The sequence below is a fragment of the Anopheles coustani genome, chromosome X (genome assembly GCF_943734705.1).
Source record: "Anopheles coustani chromosome X, idAnoCousDA_361_x.2, whole genome shotgun sequence".
NCBI lineage: Eukaryota > Metazoa > Arthropoda > Insecta > Diptera > Culicidae > Anopheles > Anopheles coustani.
In genome coordinates this window covers 8993422-9014263 of record NC_071290.1, presented here as the reverse complement: position 1 = coordinate 9014263, position 20842 = coordinate 8993422, and the positions used below count along the sequence as shown (strand labels likewise).

Genomic DNA, 20842 nt, shown 5'->3' with positions numbered 1-20842 from the left:
TGCATCCTTTCAATATGTATGTATACTTTAATGCTCATGCTTCAAAAAAAAAAAAAAAAAATCTCACGAGGTGTAGTTGATTGAAAATTGTTTTTTGTTTAAATATTTGATCGATTGAAAATACTACTATAACAAACATTACAATCAAACCATGAAAGCAATACTAAATAGTTTTTTACACGAAATATTAATAATAGTCTTCGAAATTACTAAAACGCACTAAACAAACTATCTCAAAAACACAACACACGTCTAATACTACACACAAAAAGACCGAGCAGATCCTCACAAAAAAGAGGGCAAACGAGCTATTTTAACTGCAAGAAACTCATGCATAAAGTTATAACAAATAAACTGACTGATTACGCTTATACAAACAAATATTACAGAAGCATCGTTTGAAAACAAAAACAAACACACGCTTCTTAAAGTATGTATTCTACTCTCCAATTTTGGAATACTTGCAAATTGCACACAACACAATAAGTCGATGTTAGTTAACTTCTATCAGAATTTTTCTACTTATCGGATGCAACAAATTATATTGCAATTGTGTGTTTTGCATGCAGTACCTATTTCGCATGATTAAAATATGGTTCAACTCGAAAAGAGACCGTTTTGTGAGTTGGCTAGCGCTCGCACATATTATTCGATTCATTCGTACAATCAGCAGTATGTACAGACTCAAATGGATACTGAAATATCATTCTCTCTGCCTTTCATGTCAGAACTAAACAAGCGTTAGATTTTTTGTTTGTTTTTGTTTATGGCGGTACAATACTAATTGTGTCAGTTTGCATACTTTTCTATCACAAACGATTTATTGTTCTAGCTTAATTGTAATTTGGGCAAGATATTATTGATACAAGGAAACGAGAGATGTATGAGTTGAGTAATTCTGATCTTACGTATAATTGCTTTTATTTACTTCATCATGAGCCATTAGCATATTTGAATCAGCATATCCTGAATGCTGCTATTTCAAAACTTATCGTTATCATTATTGTTTGCTCAGAACATCGAATGTTGCGTGACCAAATTAAGTACTGAAGTTCAAACACCAAACATATAATCTTCGAAAGCAAGACAATCTTGCTTTGGCAAGCAAATGCTTGGCACGATAACCTTTCGTGTATGCTTGGCATAACATCAAAACCCGACGTAGGGTTTATTCCTCCCCTTCACCTTTATCCAACCAGATTCGTTATTCAAGTATTGAGTAATGTTCAGCATTACTGGGAAGCTTTATCAATATAAAAACAAAAGTAGTGCTCATCAAATCAAAAAGGATACGCAGTGGTTTGGCAATTCGATGATGCATCCGAAATTATTAGAGTATCTTAGTCGGCTAGTCCCCAGAGGCTATGCATGATTGTTTTGATGCTATCCTGGAACGCATGGGTCCTGACGACGATTTCGATATGCCTTCAATCGCCTGGACAGCAGAGCAATGAGAAATCAATGCACTGAATTCATAATTCTGTAGTTCAAACGGTAGAGAGCACGAAATATGGAGTAGCAAATAAAAGCTTTAAAAAATGTAGAGCTTCTCCCACGAGAACTTTCAAATTCTTAGCTAAGCGGGTCTTCTTCTTCTTCTTCTTGGCGTAACGACCTCTTGGTCATGCCTGCCCGTTAAGGGCTTACGAGACTTGTTTCCCTGTTGTACGTGGATAGTCAGTCCTCTCGTACAGGGGAGGGTCCGGTCTCGGTTGGGATTCGAACCCACGCCGTCGAGGTGGTGAGCCCCGGCGCTCATGGGCCGATTTTCTAACCGGCGCTACCGCTCGGCTGTCGCGGACCCCCTAGAGCTAAGCGGGTAAGGTTACTATGATTTTAAGAATGCTAGTGCTAAAGGCACACTTCTAATCGATATTTTGCCTGTGTGCAAGTGAGCCTCAAGAACAGGGTGGTGGTAAAAGTCTAGAAAACAACGGCAGCAGCACACCCTCGGCCAGTCTCGGTTCATTATTGCCTTGTCCTCAAATGTCACCTAATGCAAAACACACACCCTAACTGGTAGGCTCGGTAACGGCTTCCTCAACGCGACAGCCGCTACGACTAACTGCCAGAGGAGTTAGAAAATTTGTTACTACGCTCGGAAGTATGACTGGGGTGGTCGGGGCCGACCGACGAGTAGCTGCGCCGGCTTGAATGCTTGATGTGATGTCATTTGGAGCAGTTGCCGACGGAAGAAGTAGCGTTGCTTACCAGTGTATTCAGTTCGACAGTTGGCACAGTTTGCGGCTGGCTGACGAGCGACGGTGGTTCGCTTTCCTTGGCTACGATAAGCGTGAACTGATCCTGCTCGATCGGTTTCTTCAGCCAGTCACCGAGGTCTTCCTTGCTGAACGCGGCGAACAGCTCCCGCTTCGCCTGCTGATACTCGTTGACCGACATCTTCGTTTCGAAGTACGTCGGCTTCACTTGACGTAGCCGAACGCTCGGTAGGCGCGCTATGATGGCTGCATAGCGCCGGTAGAACGATTGTTTCGACAGCCGCGACATCTTGTTCGTGTTTGTGTTATTGTTGATGAGCTTCCCGGTGAACGAGTTCACAATCTCAACCTCCGAGCTGTTCGTGATCCAGTTGATGCTGAAATTAGGAGGCTTGGTTTGATTTCGCGATTCCGCCGACGTCATGAGTGCCAGCTTTGGCTTGTTCAAGCGATACGGCGGGGGTAGTCCTTGTATTGCATTTTCTATCCGTCCGCAAATTGCTCTGCAAAGAAGGGGAATTTATTAGTACTTATTTTTGAATTACAATTTGCATAAAGAGAATTTTAAAACCTATACGAATATGAGTTATAGTATCACATCACATTGTATTAATCTAAAACAAACTATCTTGACGGATCAACATAAAACATAAAAAATTACAGAACCTTCTGGCTCTATATTTGGTTTCTGACCAATACAAATTTCATGGTGATAACATTTGACAGTTGAAAAGGTTTGAAATTTTCTGATTTTCTTTAAGGTTTCATCAAGATTGGTGATGAAGCTTTGAGCTATTTCATTGAATTAACATTACGTCGTTTTTTGCTCATCAACATTGCTTTACGTCGAAGTAAATTGGCTTACCGATACATGTGAGCCGGATGAAGCAGGCTACCGAGCACAATCGAGTGCAGATAGATCGGCTCGATCACGGACGCCAGCATCGACCCCTGCAGGCCCAGCACGTTCCAGCGGGAAATCTTATCCGAGCAGGACATGGTCAGCAATCGCTGGCCCTGTAAAACGCCGTCCCACGTCTGAATGCCGTCACTGCTCTTGACCGGTATCGTTCCCTCCCCTGATTCCACCTTCGTTCGTAATTGACCACGTGCTTTGCTGCAGAAGAAGAGGTATACCGAATAGGATGTAGTAGGCGCAGAGACAGAGGCTGCCAACGCAACTTGCGAGCAACAACGTACCGATTGGGATGCTTGTCCACATCCATGCTATCATTTTCGTGCGGACTGAAGACTCGCGCGTCTCCGCATGGTGCGGTGTTGATGTACAGATGGAAGTAGATGCCTTCCTTCAGCGTGTACAGACTCGAGTCGTTACTGGGTTTGTTGAAAATGACTTCCGCGTGCTGCGTCGCAATGGCCGGTTTCTGCTCGGACGCGTTGCTTTCGCCATCGGCCGCATCTGACTGAGAGGGGAGCGCAGGCTCGGCAGCTGCCATCGTGCCATTGGACAGCGTCGTTCCGCCGCTGCCGATCGTCACCACCGTCTGCCCATTGCCGGGGGTTGGCGACGTACTAGACACCGGTACCGACTCCGGTGTCTGCTGCTGTTGCTGCTGCTGGCAGAGCAGGTCCAGCTGGCTGTAGAAGAAATCCATCAACCCGCGCCGGGCGATAATTTCGGCGTGCGAGTCGTTGATGACCGAGCCGGTCACGCTCATGTGCTCGCCGCTGACGCACTTGGTGCCGGTGGCTAGCGAGATCACCCGCGCCGTCTTCACATCGTACCCGTGGGTCATCACAAACCCGGCCAGTACCTTGCGCCTGCTGTAAACGTCGCTCCCCTTCATCACCTCGTTGAACTTTTCGATTACCAATCTGCGGGAGGGGGGAGTAATGAGAAGAAATCAGTTATTAGAAAACCAACCGATAGCAATCATGGTCATTGATGGCGCGGATACGTACTTGCCGACGGCGTCCGCGAACGTCTGCGGTAGCTCGAAGTTCTTGTTCTGCTTGAAGCTGTTGTCCCCGTTCAGCGAGACGCTGTTCGAGCCACCGAGCGAACCGTTGCCAGCGCCCGACGTGATCAGCCCGAACTTGGACTGCTGCAGCGGGCTGAACGAGATGTTGCAGATCGAGGCGAGGGCCGCCTTGGCTGCCGCGTTCTTCGCCATCTTCTTCGAAGGCCCGGTACCCTCGAAGCGCTGGTTGTCGTTCACCGTGACGACGACGGTGAACTTCGAGTGCTGCAGCCCATCGGACGAGACGCACTCGAAGTGGGCATCGGTGAACAGCTCGTGCAGCAGCATCACGGGGCCCTTTTCCGGCTGCGGCTTGGGATGGTGTCCAGCGGCGGCGTTGCCACCGGCACGGGACAGGTTACCGGACGACACTTTCAGCTCTGCATTTTCCCAGCCATTGCGGCAGCGTCGATTGACAAGATTGTTGTGGAACGAACAAATGACAGAATAGTAGGCACATACATACGCAAGCAGGAAAATAAATAAAAAAAACAAACAAACAAGAGAACAAAAGGTAGATTATAGAACGAGACTTTCGAAATGTAGGCGACAACCGCGCACGTGTTTCACATATAATAGAAATTATACTGGGAAAAATTATATCGTGGGAAGGATTCTAATACTGCAACAACTATTAGTAACAACCAAACAAACAGTGAATGAACACAGCTTAGAGATACTTTTCAACGGGCAAAACGGGACAACTCAAGATTCAGTACACGCACAATGAGGTAGCAACCGGGCGGTGGAGGGGGGAAAACTAGAACAGGTGAAGTTGAAGACTTTAGCATTCAGTAGGCGCTTTCGTAGGCTATGTACAAGGGTGGATTCGAACTTTTGCTTCCAATTCACCATACGTCGAAAACATAACATTGACTCCCGAAGAGCAGTAAGCAGGTACGTTTGAGGCGAACAAAAGTGAATGGATTTGAAAACTGTCTTCCTAAAACCAAACAAAATCTGTTCTGGTGTCCATATAGACTCAGACGCTGCTCGGTGGCAGTTTATACTGTAAAAAAAGCATAAATTCAGCGCCGTATCGTATCATAGCTCGCTAATACACTTTTTTACCATGGTACAGCTGCGGTTACCGCAAATTATAATATCCGCCTCGCTCTGTCGCTGGAAAATATTATTTACAAAAAACGAAAAACAAAACTAGAACAGAACTCTTGCAGTTTCTGTACCCATTCTTGGGCAGGTAATCAATTAGCTACTTATTCAATCAATTAGAATCTCGGTTGGTGTAAACGATATATGCAATTAAAAATTATGTAACGTTAAACATCAATGAAAAACACAAGTGACGGACGACTCAATGATGCGGTATTAACTGTTTACTGTGTCAAGTGTAATGTAAGTTCAATGTGATGTAATCGTAATAATAAAAAAAACTAACTAATCTTCAGAAACATTGCATCAATCAATGGCCATGACAAATGTGGTAGTAATTTGGAGGCGCGGTTAAAAACAGTGATGTTAAGACCAAACATAAGCGTGCCTTAAACCATTTATCTATCAACCGTTGCTTTATGTTCGCAATGTTTGCTATTTGCAGATGTACCATAGGCAAATCGTCCAAAAGCTAAAAGAACACTAGGTTTGCTCTGTATACGACGTTTGCTTTGCAACCGTTTCTGTTGGAAAATGAGGGAAAAAACTAGAATGGGTAACTTATGTTGAAAGTGGGAGAGAGTAGCGAAGCAAGCCCCAATTTTCCAACATCGACACATGAATAAATTCTGCTCTTGCTCATATAACCGAAAGCACTACAGAAGAGGTACATACACAACACTGAATGAGTCCCTTTCTTTGCCAATTCAATTTGTCTACACAATCTATAAAATCAAAACAATACTTTAGCAGTGTTCATCGTATGTGTTCGAACGTATTGATCAGCACACGACTAATGAGTGAAAAAGTGTTGACATGACCGGCAAGATTGGATGATGAGAGGCTTGTACGTGTTGATGTCCCACAAGTTTACTTATTATGATTGTCTGCGTCTACGAGGTTTAACTAACTAAGAGGATGTGCTGTAGTAATGCCTGATTGATGATTCTAATAAAGAACACAATAATGCACCACGTAAAATACGACTACTACTCCCACTGCATGCATTGGTGTATACTACAGCCGACTGAGGGAGGGATGACAAGAAGCCGACACTGAACCAAACGATTATGAAATGCACGTGTGAAAAGGAGAAAATATAGTCATACATAGCTTGCGAGCTGACCACAACTGACACCAACCGAGCATAAATAATTTGATGCATAGATATATGCATGTTAGAGCAAACATTGTCCTGCTACATTTGACATTCCTGATAGCATTGGCTCTTTTCAAAATTTTGCTACAATCTTCTGAGCTGAGTTTGTTTTGGTCTAGATAAATTTCAATTACAGTAAAACACAACCTCATTAACTCTATCCCTGCTCAATCAAGAAAGTGATCAAGTAAAAACGACAACCTGTAATTTAAAAAAAATAGATGTAACATCATCATCCATTTCAATTTGTATGATGCCAAAACTAGCGCCCTACTTGGGGCTACAAAAAGAGCAAAAAATTGCACATATAAAATGTTTGATCGAAACTATCAACAGCTAGGACAAAAACAGCTCAACCAAATGATCGTGTTGGAACCGGTGTCATTGCAAAATCCCGTATTAAACGAAGCGTTCCCTTTCGATAACTATTGCGTTAATCCCCTCGTAATGAATGTTGCAAGTCAACATGGCGAACTGGATTGTTTTCACACCAAACTTCTCGTTGGTCTTAGTCGTATCATTGAAGCAAGGATTCCAAACGAGCTCATGTCGTAATACAATTTATCGCGCACTGCACCACCAGCAGCTAGTGCCGATTGTTTCAAGGACTTTCGCGTGGTGTTTCTTCATTTTGATGAAGTCTAAAAGTTTTGAACACCTCATTACAACGGGTAGACCGACCCTCACTAGCAGCGCTGCTGTAGCGAAGATTGGTGAAATGCAAGGCACTGAAGATAATCAGAGTACGCCTCGTCGTGCAGTAAGTAAACGTCACTGCCAAACGCGCGTGTCGGCGCGGACACGAACTTCCCTCGAACGGCACTCACATTTCCAACACGCGAGGCACAGCGGAACTTTTTTACGCCAAGGACCATCTGTGGACTGGTGTTATCCTCCCGCCGAGCCAACTTTACGCTGTAGCGCAAGAGAAACACCGTCCCGCCTGCCATCATCCTCCTATCCTAGCGTGCAGTACACCGGAATTCAATATGCGAAGAAGAAAGTTTGCTCTAGCGATGCATTGCAATCATAAGGCGGGGGGGGGAAAACTGAAAGAAAGATAGTTAAACCTTTCACGACAATGAAATTATTTCGTATTATTACAGCAGTGTGATAATACACATAGAAGAGACGGAGACATCGAAAAAAGGAAAACATACGATGTAAAGTATAAAAGAAAGAAGATAATAAAAAAAACAATGAAAATAAAGTATGACAAAAAGGAGAACTCAATGTTATACTTGCTTTCGAAACGCTTCTTCCATGCTACAGCCTTTTCATTGGTATTTTTAAATAAGTCTAGACTTTGCTGAATTTTTTCAACCACTTGTCGATGGCCGTTTTGCGCGTTGGGAGCGTACATGGGGGAATGGTTGGCGGCGATGGTTGCGGCAGTAGCGGTGGCGGCACTGGCGCCGGAAGATGAGGATGAGGAAGAGGAGGAGGAGGATGGCGAGGGGGGAGAGCAGGTGGGCACACTGCCGGCAGCGAAAGCGACGGTGGAAGACTGGTGGTTATGTGTGCCGCCTCCACCGCCTTTAGCTTCGGGTTCGCCACCGCTGCAACCGCTGCCGACCGCAAGCGTGGAAGCGGAGGGGGGAGCCGTCGCGATCATGCTGGTCACGGCAGCGGCGGCGGTGGCGATGGCGTTGGTGGCGGCCGTGGCCGCCGTAGCCGGATTCACCACGGCTACGGTCGTACTACCGTACATCGGAGCCTTCATGGTGCCGCCGGCGGTGTAGGGAGAGGAGGAGAGGAAGGCGTACGATTTTGCGGTGATGGCCGCGGTCGAGCCGAGGAGTTCGTTACGCACAGGCGTAACGTAGGTGCTTCTGCTGCTGGCCAGCTGCTGCTTGTGCGTATGATAGCTGCCGGCAGCATGCATGCCATGCAGCTTTGGCCTAAAGGAGTCGTACGGCATGGAGGATGTAATGTAACGGTGAAAGTCCGCCGCGGCGGACGGTGTGCAATTCACAACGGTGCCCGGTTTGGCCGTCGCCTTGGCCTGGTAGTAGGGAGGAGTAGTGTTGGTGGTGGTGTTGATTGTGGTGGTGATGGTTGGACTACTCATGTTGGTTGTCCGGAAAGTGTTGTGTTTGTCGTGCACACCGGTCCCATCCATACCGCCGCTACAGCCACCGCCGGAACTCACCATTCCGACGACGACCGGTTTTGCCTCCGGTGATGACAAAGATAACGACGGTGGCGTCGTCGTCGTCACCGTCGTCGTCGGCGGCTTTACAACACAGCCTATCAATGGAAGCATCATAATGCTCGCGTTGCTACCGACGGTGCTGATAGCGGGGTGTTGGATGGGAATGAGTGGCAAGGCTGCAGCAACGTCGGGAGCGGCAGTAGCAGCGACAGCAGCAGCAGCAGCAGCGGCAGCAGCAGCAGCGGAACAGTTCAAAGGGATTGGATGGGCGATGGCGGAGGAAGAAGAAAAGGTGTTGGTGGTGGTGGTGGTGGTAGTACCGGTTTGCGGGACCGCACCGCCCGCACGTGTGCCGACACACTGATCGTAACTGGCGTTGTAAGTGGTTCCAGTCGCTGCAACTGAGGAACGATACAGTACATCGATGAAGGGGAAGATTAGATTGATTCGTGGAACGGTGAGCGGACGGCGGGTCTTGGAATGGGACGCAGTCTCGGCTCACGACGGTCGCATGAGTTTTCGTCCGGAGAGTGGGGGGAGGAGAAGGAGTAATGAGATTTGGGTGGATCAGGGATTGGGTGGTAAAAATAAACGTTATGCATTTACTATTGGTTACTATACTGGATGCCGCTGTTGCACCCCCCGCACGCGCGGAGCTGGCCTCAACGCTGCCCCCCATCGTGGTGGGTGTCTGCTTTTCCTGCTTCATCGGTATAGACGATGGCGTGGACAGCGATGATGACGGTGACGGCGATGATGACGGCGTCAAGAACGACGACGCTGTTAGAGCTGGAGTCATCAGTGACGCCACCAACGGCTGGGAGGACGTAGTCTGCAGCTGTTGCGCCGGCTTGTCATGGGCAGCGTGCTGGCTGGTCGGCTCGCGCTTGATCACCACTGCCGCCGGCACTTTCACACTACTGCTTACGCTACTATTGTTACTACTATTGAGCGAATGTGCGACGCTGTTCCCGATGTCGCACTGCCGGTTGCTGGCGATCGATTTGGCATTGCTGTTGGCCCCTACTTTGCAGCTGCTGTTGCTGTACGCACTACCGTTATTGTTGCTGTTGCTATTGCTGTAAGAGTTGTTGCTGGTGTTGCATGAATTGACAGTGATGCTTTCGGGCAGTGAGTCGCCGTCACCGCCAGCGCTGATGATCTCCTGCATGCCCGGCCCGGCATCGGACAGCGGGAATATGCTGTTCTCGATCATCGGATCATCGCTGGTGAAGTCGACGTTGTGCAGCGGCTCGATCGGTGTCAGCGTCGCCCCATCCTTGAACTGGATGAAGCTGCGCAGGGCTGAAGCGGCCGCTGCTACCCGGGCCAGCTTCTTGCTCGGTCCGGAACCGACAAACTTCTGCCCATCGACCTAAAAAGCAAACCAAATAACAGACACACAGTCAGCACGCTGCCAGTAGGACTCTCTCTCTCTCTCTCTCTCTCTCTCTCGTCCCTCTCGACACATACCACAACCGATATCGTGAAAAGGGGTGCATGGACCGGGCCCGTCTGCGACTCGACCTTGTACACCAGGTTGCGCTTCAGCTCGTTCAGCACGGCCACCGTGTTCTTCGTCTGCGGTATCTGCTCCTGTCGCGATTCGCCCGGCTTCGAGGAATGCTGCAACTTGCGCCGTTTCCGGATGGCTGAGGCAGTAAAAAACAAAAACACAAGAAACCGCTACGTCATAAACCCACGCAAAACTCCACCACGGTTACGGGAAACGCTTCCGGAACACACGCGTTACAAGCGTATAACCCGCCCTTCTAATCCTGGCCGGTGTTTATGGTGCCGAAGGCCGTTATACTCTTCTTCGCGTGCTGCGGGACACCTCTTGGTTCCATTTTTGTTTTGTTTTTCTTTTTTTCACGCTTACCTGAGGAAATGGTTCCTATTTATAGCCAGCGCAGTGTCGAACCGTTCGAAATTGTGAAACATGGAAGAAGAGGAGAAAAAATGCTGAATATTAGTAGTTATTTTGTCAAAAGGAAGACCACATTCTGCCAGCCCACGTCACACATCGTTCAAGCATATTTGTTATTTATGTATTTATTTTTTACTTTCACAACGTGGTTCATTTTTTGTCACAGATTATCGCGAGCAAAACCCACGCAGCTCCAACGGAGTATGAGGGAAAAAAAGATCCTTCATTTCGTTACCGATAGTTTTCATTTCACGATCGAGTCACCGTCGACCCACATACCCTTCTTCCACCTGCCGGCTGGGAAAACAAAAAAAAACTACAAATCTGCATCCTTTCCCCCGTAACTTGGAATTGTGGAGTTTTATAACAATAAGCAACCAAAGTTTGACGTCAATCAAGCAAACGGTGCAAGTAATAAATTCTACGAAAGAAAGAAGAGTTTCGACATGCGCACACTTATTATTAAAGTTGCAGCATTTTAAGTGCTCATCGTAGTAGATGCTTTAACAGTTTGATGAAAAATGTATCTTGCAGTTAATCTTAAACTGAAGTCGGGCAATATGGCTTTATCTCCATGCTTTAATCGGATCAAAAAGATGAGTATCATACAATACAAACTATTTCAAATCAATCATGGATGATATTTTATGTCGAAGAAACATTTTAAATAAATGGCGACTTTAGCCACAATTTATAAAATCTTAGAATGCTGTTTGGCGTTCATTTAGGTCGTTGGATGTTATCCACAATATTCGAGTCGTATCTCATACTATTTTTCAATTGTTTTGTTTGAGATTAACTAACTTTACTCATAATGTTACACTTTTTGTTAAAAAGCAAAACAAAACATGAAATGTAACCAAAGTTATAACAGATGATTTTTCAACAACTTTAATATTTGGTAAAATTTTATTAGGTTGTTGTATTCTACTCTTTTCCAGAAGTCTACGCTTTTCCACACCAAACATATTCAGCGGCAGACAATGTGGAGTCGGAGATCATACAAATCAGATATATTGTATTATTATTTGGTTGCGCTACAATTGGCATTTGGTGGAAACTAGTAACACTTTTTGCATATTGTGAAATAATTTGTTCAAACAAAAGTTTGAAACAACGCAATATGATGTGTACTCCACTCCACTTTCTCCACTCACTTTCTTCCCATGGTTTCTGAACGTGTTACACATATTGAAGAAGTTAGTGTATGATGTATGATCTGTATGATAAAACCCCTGTCCTTCGCATTTCACGCAATCTGAGCGGTAAAAAAGCTTTTGGTATCATTGTGTCACAGCCTTAAAGAGGCTATGCAAAACAAAAAAAACACAAAAAGAAATACGCAAAAACCAAAATTAATATACTCCCGGCTCGGAACATTTCTTTCCCGAGGTCGCGACCCACTCTGAAAAAAGGCAATAAATATTAGTAGTTTCTATGGTAGTACATTTCAAATCCGGCGGCAACGGGCTCGTCAATGTCCTGGGCTGCAACCGAGCCATTGCACGTTTTACGCCACCCCGAGAGCTAGCGCGCTAGTCGTTAGTACTACAAATCACCGCAAAGACATAAATAAATTTAAGGAAGCGAGGCCAGGGAACCAACGGCGGTTAAAACAATGTCCACGATGCGGCACTGCCCGACCGAAAAGGGTGGTCGGTAGACCTATTGATTTTATCGTCGGTGCAAATATACCTCACTCGGGGGAAACCGGTTTGGGAAATTGAGTACTACTGCTACTTCGCTAACCGAAACTGCTAAACCACGAGCACGTTATATCCTGTGAAAATGTGGCAAAGTAGGTGAAACGCACTGTAAGCGGCCCCACGGGGGCGAATTAAATACGCAAACAGAGAAAAGCCAAGGCAGGGTTTATGTTAATTACACCGGCAATAAAACCATAAAGCCAACCGTTTCCTGGCGGAGACGAGCTGATGCTGAAAACGAAGGGCGCTTCTTCCTCACGCCGGAGACGCTTCGAGTGATCAATTATTATCTAAACCGATTCCTCGTTAATTTGTAACATTCTCGACCTGACCTAAATGACGTTATAAAAAATAAATTATCAAACATTAAAACCCTCTTCCAACCCCAACGCCTATCGATAACAACTGCATTCTGCCTCGCTAGGACGGCGTTGTGGCGCGCAAGCTGACAGCTATTGAACGTAAAGAAATAAGCTTCCGAAGGGGGCAAGAATTCTGAGCCAGATAAAGGTAACTTTTTCTTTTGGCCCGTAATGCCGACTGGCGAGCGAGAGTGGTGGCGAACGTGCGGGTGGTTGCCCCATAAAAATTAAATTTAATATCGCCAACCTGATGGACGCCATTTTCGAGCTCCCCTTCCATTAAAACTGGAAGTATTTTGTTGTTGTTTTTTTTTTTTTTTTGCACGTCGCCTCTTTTTTGATAAGATTTTTTGTGTAGTTTGCACCAACACCAAAACCCGATCCTTTCTACTGTTTAGGAGCTGATCCCCCAGGAAGTGTCGGAACTAATCAGAACGATGAACAGACAAACGTTCATAAAGGGTCGGAATATCGCCAAGGAAGGAAAACATCTCTGAAATATCATGCCAGGGCGAAAACAAAAGCTCCTGAGCTCAGCATTGATAATGATATAAGAATAACAACTTTTAGATCCCATGTTAACCTCTTTTTAATATAACATTAGAATAGGCAAACAAACAGCAACAGAGGGATTATAAAATTTGAATATTTTACATTCGTAAAAGGATGAAGAACCAGCCACTGTTAAATACACAGAATGATGCAATGAAATGTGGCACAGATGTCTAAAACGTGTAAATTCAATAAAACACCGGTATAAATATTCAGAGTTCGCCTAACGAGTGTATATGTTGCAAATGAACGACTTTGGGTAATTTATCCAATTTCAGTTTTATTAGAATTTTAGAATACAACGCTACTTTTACATTTACACTACATAATTTTAGTAGTGTTTCAACAATTCTCGTTTGTGCCTACTTAATTAAAATAAAAACTTCATGGAACAAAACAAATAATACCAGCAGAGTTCCTATTTTTCTTCCGATGTTGAAGTTGTGGAAAATATAGTTGTAATCGAACATCGTAGCTCCCAGAAAAATCGCGTTAAAAAGGACATTAATAAAATAAAAGAGCTGCTATAAAGTGGCCAATCCAAACAATGCCTAGCGTGAACAGAAAGTGTACGATAGTAGGAGAGAGAGATTTAGTTTGTTCTAACCAGCAGCACACGCCACGTTCCGACAAAACCCGGCGTAATTTTATGAGCCTCATAATCAAAGCAAACCACCCGGATTCGCTTCGGTCACGTTCCATCAATCATCCGGTGTACGGACAACATCATTCGTCGTTTCCGCACGCGACTTGGGATTTTGTTGGTATGGGGCCATCGGTGCGAAAAGGCATCGTCGTGAGACTTGTGTTTCAAATTCCAACGAAACGATACAGTTTCTTCATATTATAAAAGCCACCACAGGAAGGATGGATTGGTAAACCATTGGTGGTAGAGGTTCCATTGGCCTGGCTGAAAAAATTATGGCTGCCGCATTGGGAAGGTTCTTTTAGGCGGCCGTCAAAATGTTGTTGGGGCAACACATTCTGGCGCTTAGCGGTTTGGCGGAAACAAGGGTAGGCAAAAATCGTGCCTTTTAGGTTCTCCTACAGTTCCACCAAAGCTAGCAGAGTGCCGCTCGTATGCAGAACGGGTGAAATGCAATTGTCATTGCCAGATGCTGCGTGTGTGTTCGATTGTTTGATTTTCCGATTGATAATGAAGCAGGCTTTCGACCAGACAAGCGATACACACCATCGGCACGTTCTTCCCTCAACCCGGAATCGATTTTACCTGCCGATGTTTTGCGTTTTGTTCCACGCCGTGACGTAGCGCTCGGCATTCCGTGACAGGCTGCACCGGATGATGTGTAACTACCGCTGGTTTTGTTGTTGATAGCGTTGTTGTTGTTACTGATATTGATTTTGTTGTTGCTACTGCTGGTAGCGCTGCTATTCATGTTGCAGTTGTATGCTCGATCGGTTGAATGGTGTGCTGCTGCTGCCGCCGCTGCTGGTATGCCGAACTCGCCCGGTGTGCAACTCGGTAGATGGTGGATGGTTTGCTGGTGGTGGGGAGGGTGCGGTGCTGACCACGGCACTGCGACGTTTTGCACTACTGACACAACCCGCGCCCGCCGTTTGCACAAACCGTACCCGCACAATTGGCCAAACACTCAGCGGATCGGTGCGGCCGTTAAAACAAAAACACAACCGATGGGAGCGACGACGATGGGAGGTTTGCGGTTCGATGCTGTTGACATTCGCACACTGTGTCCGGAGGAGGTACTGTCGCTTATCTACACGCAGAACCACCCGCCTTGGGCGACCGATACGGCACTTCTATCGAAATCCCATAATTGGTTCTATTTTCACGCACACCACCGTGTGCGTGCGCGCGCGTGTGTGTGTGTGTCTGTTTATGCAGGCGCACGCGCGCGGTAGTTCCGGTTGCGGCCTCCTGGCGTGGACGACGTACGGGCCTGTTTTCGCCGTTCGGAATCGCTCATTTCATACCTGCGAATGTTGCAATGTTTCACCTAACGTTCTAATTATCACGGCCGCACGCTACATTCCTCACCCACCGCATACACTTCACATTAAACACTGCGAGGCGCTATTGCTTGTTTCGTTTCACACTAGGAGACGCTATTCTTCCGGCGACACAATAGATGCACAGTCTTAACTGGAAAGGAAAAACTTGGTCGTCTCAAATGAAGCATTCGGCCAGAATCCAAGCAATTCTAGCTACACGTATACGATCCAAAACAATAGCGCACGCTGCCTTTCACTTGCGCTAGCTGCCAGCAAACATTAGTAGTTCTGAATATTCAGGCTTCCTCTTTACATGCTTCTTGAGTACAATGCCAAGTGGATTGGTGAAAATTATTTAGAAAAAAAAATTGTTTCTAATTGATAGAGCATTTAGAGCGAATCGACGAAGGTTCGTGATTTCAAAGAAATCGTTCCTGCAGAAATTCGTCTACCCCGTTTCTTATAAACTTCCATTTATTCCAAGCGTGACGGCATCATGGAACTGGGAAATTCCGTCCCGACGATAAGTTGGCAAATAGAACTAGACGGTTGGGCTAGATCAGTGTTTCCCAAATAATTTTCCTCGCCGTTCTCACATTTTGAATTAGTACCACTCGTTTGCCGACCATGCTATTTTTGAATAGATATTTTAACACGTTAAGCGCTATGCGCAAATTGCACTACTTTCCGTTCTGCCAGCGATTCGTAGAAACGCCGGCCTACCAAACCAGCTCTGTCGGTCCGAGCGGGCCGACGCCGGCATACGGGAAAGAACGCTGTCGGCCCCACGGGACCGACGTATAGCTTAACGCAGGGGTCGGCAAAGTGCGGCCCGCGGGCCACATCCGGCCCGTAAATGTATTTTAGTGCTTCATAACCCATCCCAATTTTTATCGGATTTGTTCACGATGTCAGGTTCATTTTCTTCCCAAAGAGGATAATTGTTTAACGAGGTGTTACTGTTGTATGTTCATCAATTACATTTTAAATATTTTATGTTTTACCTCTTTTTATGCAACTTTGCTATTTAGAAAGTTAGAAAGTGAAAATATTGAAGCATCGTTTAACACGTTAAGCCCTACGCGCAAATTGTACTACTTCCCGTTCTGCCAGCGATTCGTAGAAACGCCGGTCTACCCAACGGGCTCTGTCGGCCCGAGCAGACCGACGCCGGCTTACGGGGAAGAACACTGTCGGCCCCACGGGGCCGACGTAGGGCTTAACGTGTTAAAGTATCCGGCCCGCGCCTTCGGTTTCTCTTTAATCATCTGGTCCTTTTTGAAAAACGTGTGCCGATCCCTGGCTTAACGTGTTAAGCACAACAATAGTATGGATCGTATTGCGCACATTGAGGGCTTCACCCATGTTTGAATCCACGAGGGCTATTTCTAAGAATCGTCGTCAGAACGGAAAGCAATGCGATTTGCATATTATGCGTTATTCCTACGTTTATCATGAGGCCAACCTGCACCTTGATTTTCAAGAGAAATAATATTTTTTTTTTAAATTTTTTTTTAATTAAACCCAACTGGCTACACACACCTGACCTTTTAAATTAAGCCAAACTAGTAGTTGATGGCTTTTGGAAGAAAACAGTTTGGGAACCTCTGGTTAAGACCAAAGCTATGTGGACATTGTATTCTCGGTATTCACCTGGTGGAAAAGAGCGTTTGCAGCGTTCATGTCCAGGTTGGTTACCAGATTAAACGCGGTTTTAGCAGAAAACAATGACATAAAACGGGCTGCTATATCCATAACCTTCATAAGCCTTTTTATTTACCACTTGTACAAATTAGGACATCAAAAGTGCCTATGTTACGTGGGCAATTCCATGGCTTAAACAAAAACGACCATTCTTGCGATTCTGTTAATCCTATCACCGATGACGAAACGAGAATTGTTACCCTACAAACACAATTTTCACCATAGCACCAGCAAATTCAAGGGTTCGCAAATTCGAAGGAATCACGATTCCTGACGGGAAGCACGATTTTATGGGTTCCGCAGAAACAACACAAACTGATTCACACACATTGAAAGAATACTTTGGCGTCCAGCATGTGTGCATACAGAATGTACGTTCATTCTGTTGTGCACTATCGCTAGGCTTGCTTTTTATCAGGCGTCACAAGATTCTAAAACTCTTCTGCAACAACAGGTTCGTGTTACATTGAGTTTCATATGAGCTCTGCTCTAAACAACTATTGATACTTTATTCACTCCAATTTCAAAATCAATTGAACACAGGCGCCAAACAGGTATATAAGCACAACTAACTTAGCAGACTGCTGGTGCGAAACTGACAGTTCATTTGACTGTGTTCGTGTCCTAGTGCGTATCCGCACTGCATTGCATCGCATTACATCTCTTCCCTTCACTTGCTATCGTTCTCTTTTTCGCTTGCATCAAAATCAGCGCAACTAGCGATTCTTAGCCATTTTTTCCCTTCAAGTTGTTCTGCGCATCGATGCAGCAAATTAGTTATTAAGATTTAGCGTTGCTTACACTGCTATGCTCTCAATTATCACTTTTGCACGTTTGATTTACCGATGGTTGGCCGCCAACAGTAACGCGAAAGAGAGCTGCCCGTTTACAGATTTTTTTGCAATAAGTATCCGGTCCCATCGAGTAGATGACATTTGCCCAAAGTCGACAGGTAGGATCGTGTGGAAATATGACAACCTGTTTCCGAAGCACATTTGCAGTGGTCGGCAAGCTCAAGACGAAAGAAACAAATCCTAAACCATTCTCCCAGCGTGCAAAATCGTCATGCTATCTCGTTTTGTTGTTAACAATTGTCAATTAGACAGAACGAGAAAGCACGATGATTTTGCGCACTGGGTGATTTGTACTCTCATTTTGTGGGGGGCACATATGACAACAATCCTCTTCTTCTTCTTCTTCTTCGAGGAGGATTTACTCCAGGACGGTTATTGAATCATTCAGTATTGTTCATCTCCTTCAAATTCCTTCTTTTGCCCTTATTAGCCGAGGATTTTATCTGTCATATTTGCCCAGACTTTTACTGTCAAAGTTGGCTTTGGCAGGGCGTTTGGCATAAAAATGATGTCCGCTCGTGTAATAACGCAAAGTTCCACAAAATGGATTTTGCAGTTATTTGATCATTTTCATGTTTGAATGTTCTTTGACAAAAATTCCAGTTGAAAGAAAATCGGAACCGGTCGTACCCAATTCCGATTTTGAGGAAGGAATGGATCTGTCAAAAGCGTTTGCCAGAAAATTTCTTGTAAAATATGACAGATAAAGTCCTCGTCTAAAAAGGGTATATTGGGCAATGCTTTGACAATATGAAAAGTATGTTCTACAGGGCTCGTCAAGCTGAAATCATACCATCCAATTTAATTTTCGTTCTATTTTTTACTACCATACCCATTTCCTTGTATACAAGCTTTAACGTTGCCTGTACGGTTTTGCCGAGTGTGAATGTACTTTCCAGATGAACACCTTGCCTTGGAATGTCAACGAGTGTAAACAAACAACCCGATTGTCGATTTAAAGCGCATGAACACATTGGAAATGTCAAAACACCTCCATGCGTACCGGGTCGGTCCACTGTGCAGCAGAAAATAAACAAATTTTGGAAAGAATAAAACACTTAAACACATTGTCGTAGTGCGGTTTAGGATAAGTACGGTACAGTTGGTTTTTATAGGTAATATCAGTCAGATGAAAATGTGTGCTAGCCCTTACAAAAGCTGATACGAGGATCATTTTTCAGATCACCCATTTTCCCAACCCCGATCAAACTTGTTTACGCAATCAACTCTGCAGTGCAGTCGAATATTTATTGTTCAATATGATGATCAGGAGGATAATAAGAGGCATGTCTTACTCGCCTCGTGCCCTGTACTCCACGGCTACGGCCAATGCACCGGTGACAGAGAAGTTCGATGAGTTTCGCACGATCGAGCAGAACCCAGCAAAGCACAGCCGCGCTGCATTAAGCCGGTTCTACACCGTGCCGGTGGAAGTGCGAAAGCAAATATTTGCCCACGGCGGCCTACCGAAGAACTTTGAGAAGCAGGTTAAAACATTCAACGAGTGTTGTCTGATGGTGCGACAGCCGGCGGTGGAAATTATTGAACATCTTCAGCGGACCAACTTCGAGCGGCCGGTAAACAGATTCGTCTTGTACGGTGAGGATGGTGCTGGAAAATCGCTCACGCTAGCGCACTTGCTGCATTACGGACACCAACAGCAGTACGTCTTAGTGCACGTTCCTTGGGTACCGAACTGGATGAAGCGGGCTCGAGAAACGGCCAACTCGAGCACGATCGACGGTGCCCTGGATCTGCCACTGGATGGAGCCGCATGGCTGGTGCACTTCAAGAGCCAAAACGGTCCACTGCTAAACAAACTCGGGCTCACGGTGAGCCGCGATTACGTGTGGACGAAGCGTGAAACGACTCCGTCTGGCGCGCCCCTGCTGGCACTAGTCGAGCACGGCATTAGCCGGGCCAAATTCGCCTGCGACGCTATCGCAGCTCTACTGCACGAGCTCAAGCAGCACTCCTGCTCGGGCCGGGTGAAAACAATGGTGCTAATCGATGGTTACAATGCCTTTTTCCACCCGCACACTCGCATACTTACGGAAAACAAAGTCCGCATCACGCCGGACCGGATCACGCTTACGCGACCCTTCCTGGACATTACCCGCAACGACTGGACCAATGGTGTGTGCGTGCTAGCGGTGGATCGGCTTGCGCTAACGGAGGAGCGGATGGCCTCCTGCCTGCCGAAATATCTGCTGTACAGGGAGGGCTTCGAGCATCTTGATCCGTTTGTGCCGATCCGTGTCGACGGATACAACGACAGCGAATACCACAGCTGTATTCAATACTACCTGGATCGGAAGTGGATCCAGGCGGCCGAACCCGGTTTCGAGGTGGAGCTGAAGATGCTGAGCTGCCAAAACCCGTACCAACTGATGCAGCTATGCTCATCCCTGTAAATCGCAAGAAATTCTACTGCTGTAGTGCATCTTTTTGCTTCCCTGGCATAACGCTCATTTCCGGACATACCTACCTTCATGCTCCTCTGTCGATCATCAACCGACCTACGTGCATGGCCATCCTAGATCCCTTGACATTTCCTTTACACTACGTAATCAAGATGCACCGCAGTAATAGTGATGAGGTTTAGCACCGCAGTGCTGGCGTGATGAGGTTTTCACCATAGTGTATTTGTAATGTTTTTTTTTTACTGCATTTCATATAATGTATGTGCATTGATATATGTTTAATGCAAACCATTTTGCTAGTAAACCTTAGTTGTCATTTTCGTTTGGGTTTGTAACGGAAGAAATTTTCACCTATGTCAACTAGAAAAATAATCTAATGCATCCGCAAACGCAATAAAGAATAAAGTAGCGTTGAAACTGACGAAACATCACTGTTACTTTTTACGGTTTAATCTAAATCAATATCAATGGTTTCTATCTAATCTAGTTTGCAGGTGTTACTCTCCATCAACACTCTTCAATCCTACCTTGCGTAATTCTTGATACGTGCGTAACGACCCTGTTGGTCATGCCTGCCCGTCATGAGCTTACTAGACTTTTTTTCCCTTTGAGTACGTGGATAGCCAGCCCTCTCGTGCAGAGGAGGGTCCGGTATCGGTTGGAGTAAATTGTTAAGAAGCTTTCTACAATTTCATGTTCCGCCGGTCATGGA

At 45.7% G+C, this 20842-nt stretch overlaps 2 protein-coding genes across 3 annotated transcripts; one reads left to right on the top strand and one right to left on the bottom strand.

The window, feature by feature from the left end:
- Window positions 1-837: 837 nt before the first annotated feature.
- On the bottom strand, window positions 838-14646 carry LOC131268947 (double-stranded RNA-specific editase Adar). 2 transcript variants are annotated; one of them, XM_058271251.1, is made up of 9 exons: window positions 14410-14646; window positions 10511-10525; window positions 10102-10280; window positions 9782-10003; window positions 4278-4507; window positions 4143-4223; window positions 3420-4055; window positions 3085-3336; window positions 838-2722 (listed from the first exon to the last, which is right to left on the bottom strand). In XM_058271251.1, exons 1-9 carry the CDS (start codon window positions 14573-14575, stop codon window positions 2170-2172), a joined length of 2334 nt encoding a protein of 777 aa, XP_058127234.1. In that variant the 5' UTR covers window positions 14576-14646; the 3' UTR covers window positions 838-2169. The 2 variants fall into 2 exon arrangements, with proteins under 2 accessions (XP_058127234.1, XP_058127235.1); XM_058271252.1 differs by lacking the exons at window positions 9782-10003; window positions 10102-10280; window positions 10511-10525; window positions 14410-14646 and adding an exon at window positions 9235-9365 and having other exon boundaries at window positions 4143-4581.
- A 4044-nt stretch (window positions 14647-18690) lies between these two features.
- Window positions 18691-20546, top strand: LOC131268956 (small ribosomal subunit protein mS29). The gene is made up of 2 exons (XM_058271263.1): window positions 18691-18822; window positions 18889-20546. The coding sequence occupies exon 2, from the start codon at window positions 18967-18969 to the stop codon at window positions 20119-20121; it is 1155 nt and encodes a 384-aa protein (XP_058127246.1). The 5' UTR covers window positions 18691-18822; window positions 18889-18966; the 3' UTR covers window positions 20122-20546.
- Window positions 20547-20842: the final 296 nt, after the last annotated feature.

Excerpts from the sequence above, each read along its gene's own strand:
- LOC131268947 (XM_058271251.1), bottom strand. The coding sequence starts at position 14,575 with ATGAATAGCAGCGCTACCAGCAGTAGCAACAACAAAATCAATATCAGT. Across the intron at positions 10,004-10,101 it reads TTTTCACGATATCGGTTGTG|GTCGATGGGCAGAAGTTTGT; the intron begins GTATGTGTCGAG and ends TTTGCTTTTTAG. Across the intron at positions 4,224-4,277 it reads AGCCCGCTGCAGCAGTCCAA|CGTCTCGCTGAACGGGGACA; the intron begins GTTCGGGCTGAT and ends TGGCTCGAACAG.
- LOC131268956 (XM_058271263.1), top strand. The coding sequence starts at position 18,967 with ATGATGATCAGGAGGATAATAAGAGGCATGTCTTACTCGCCTCGTGCC.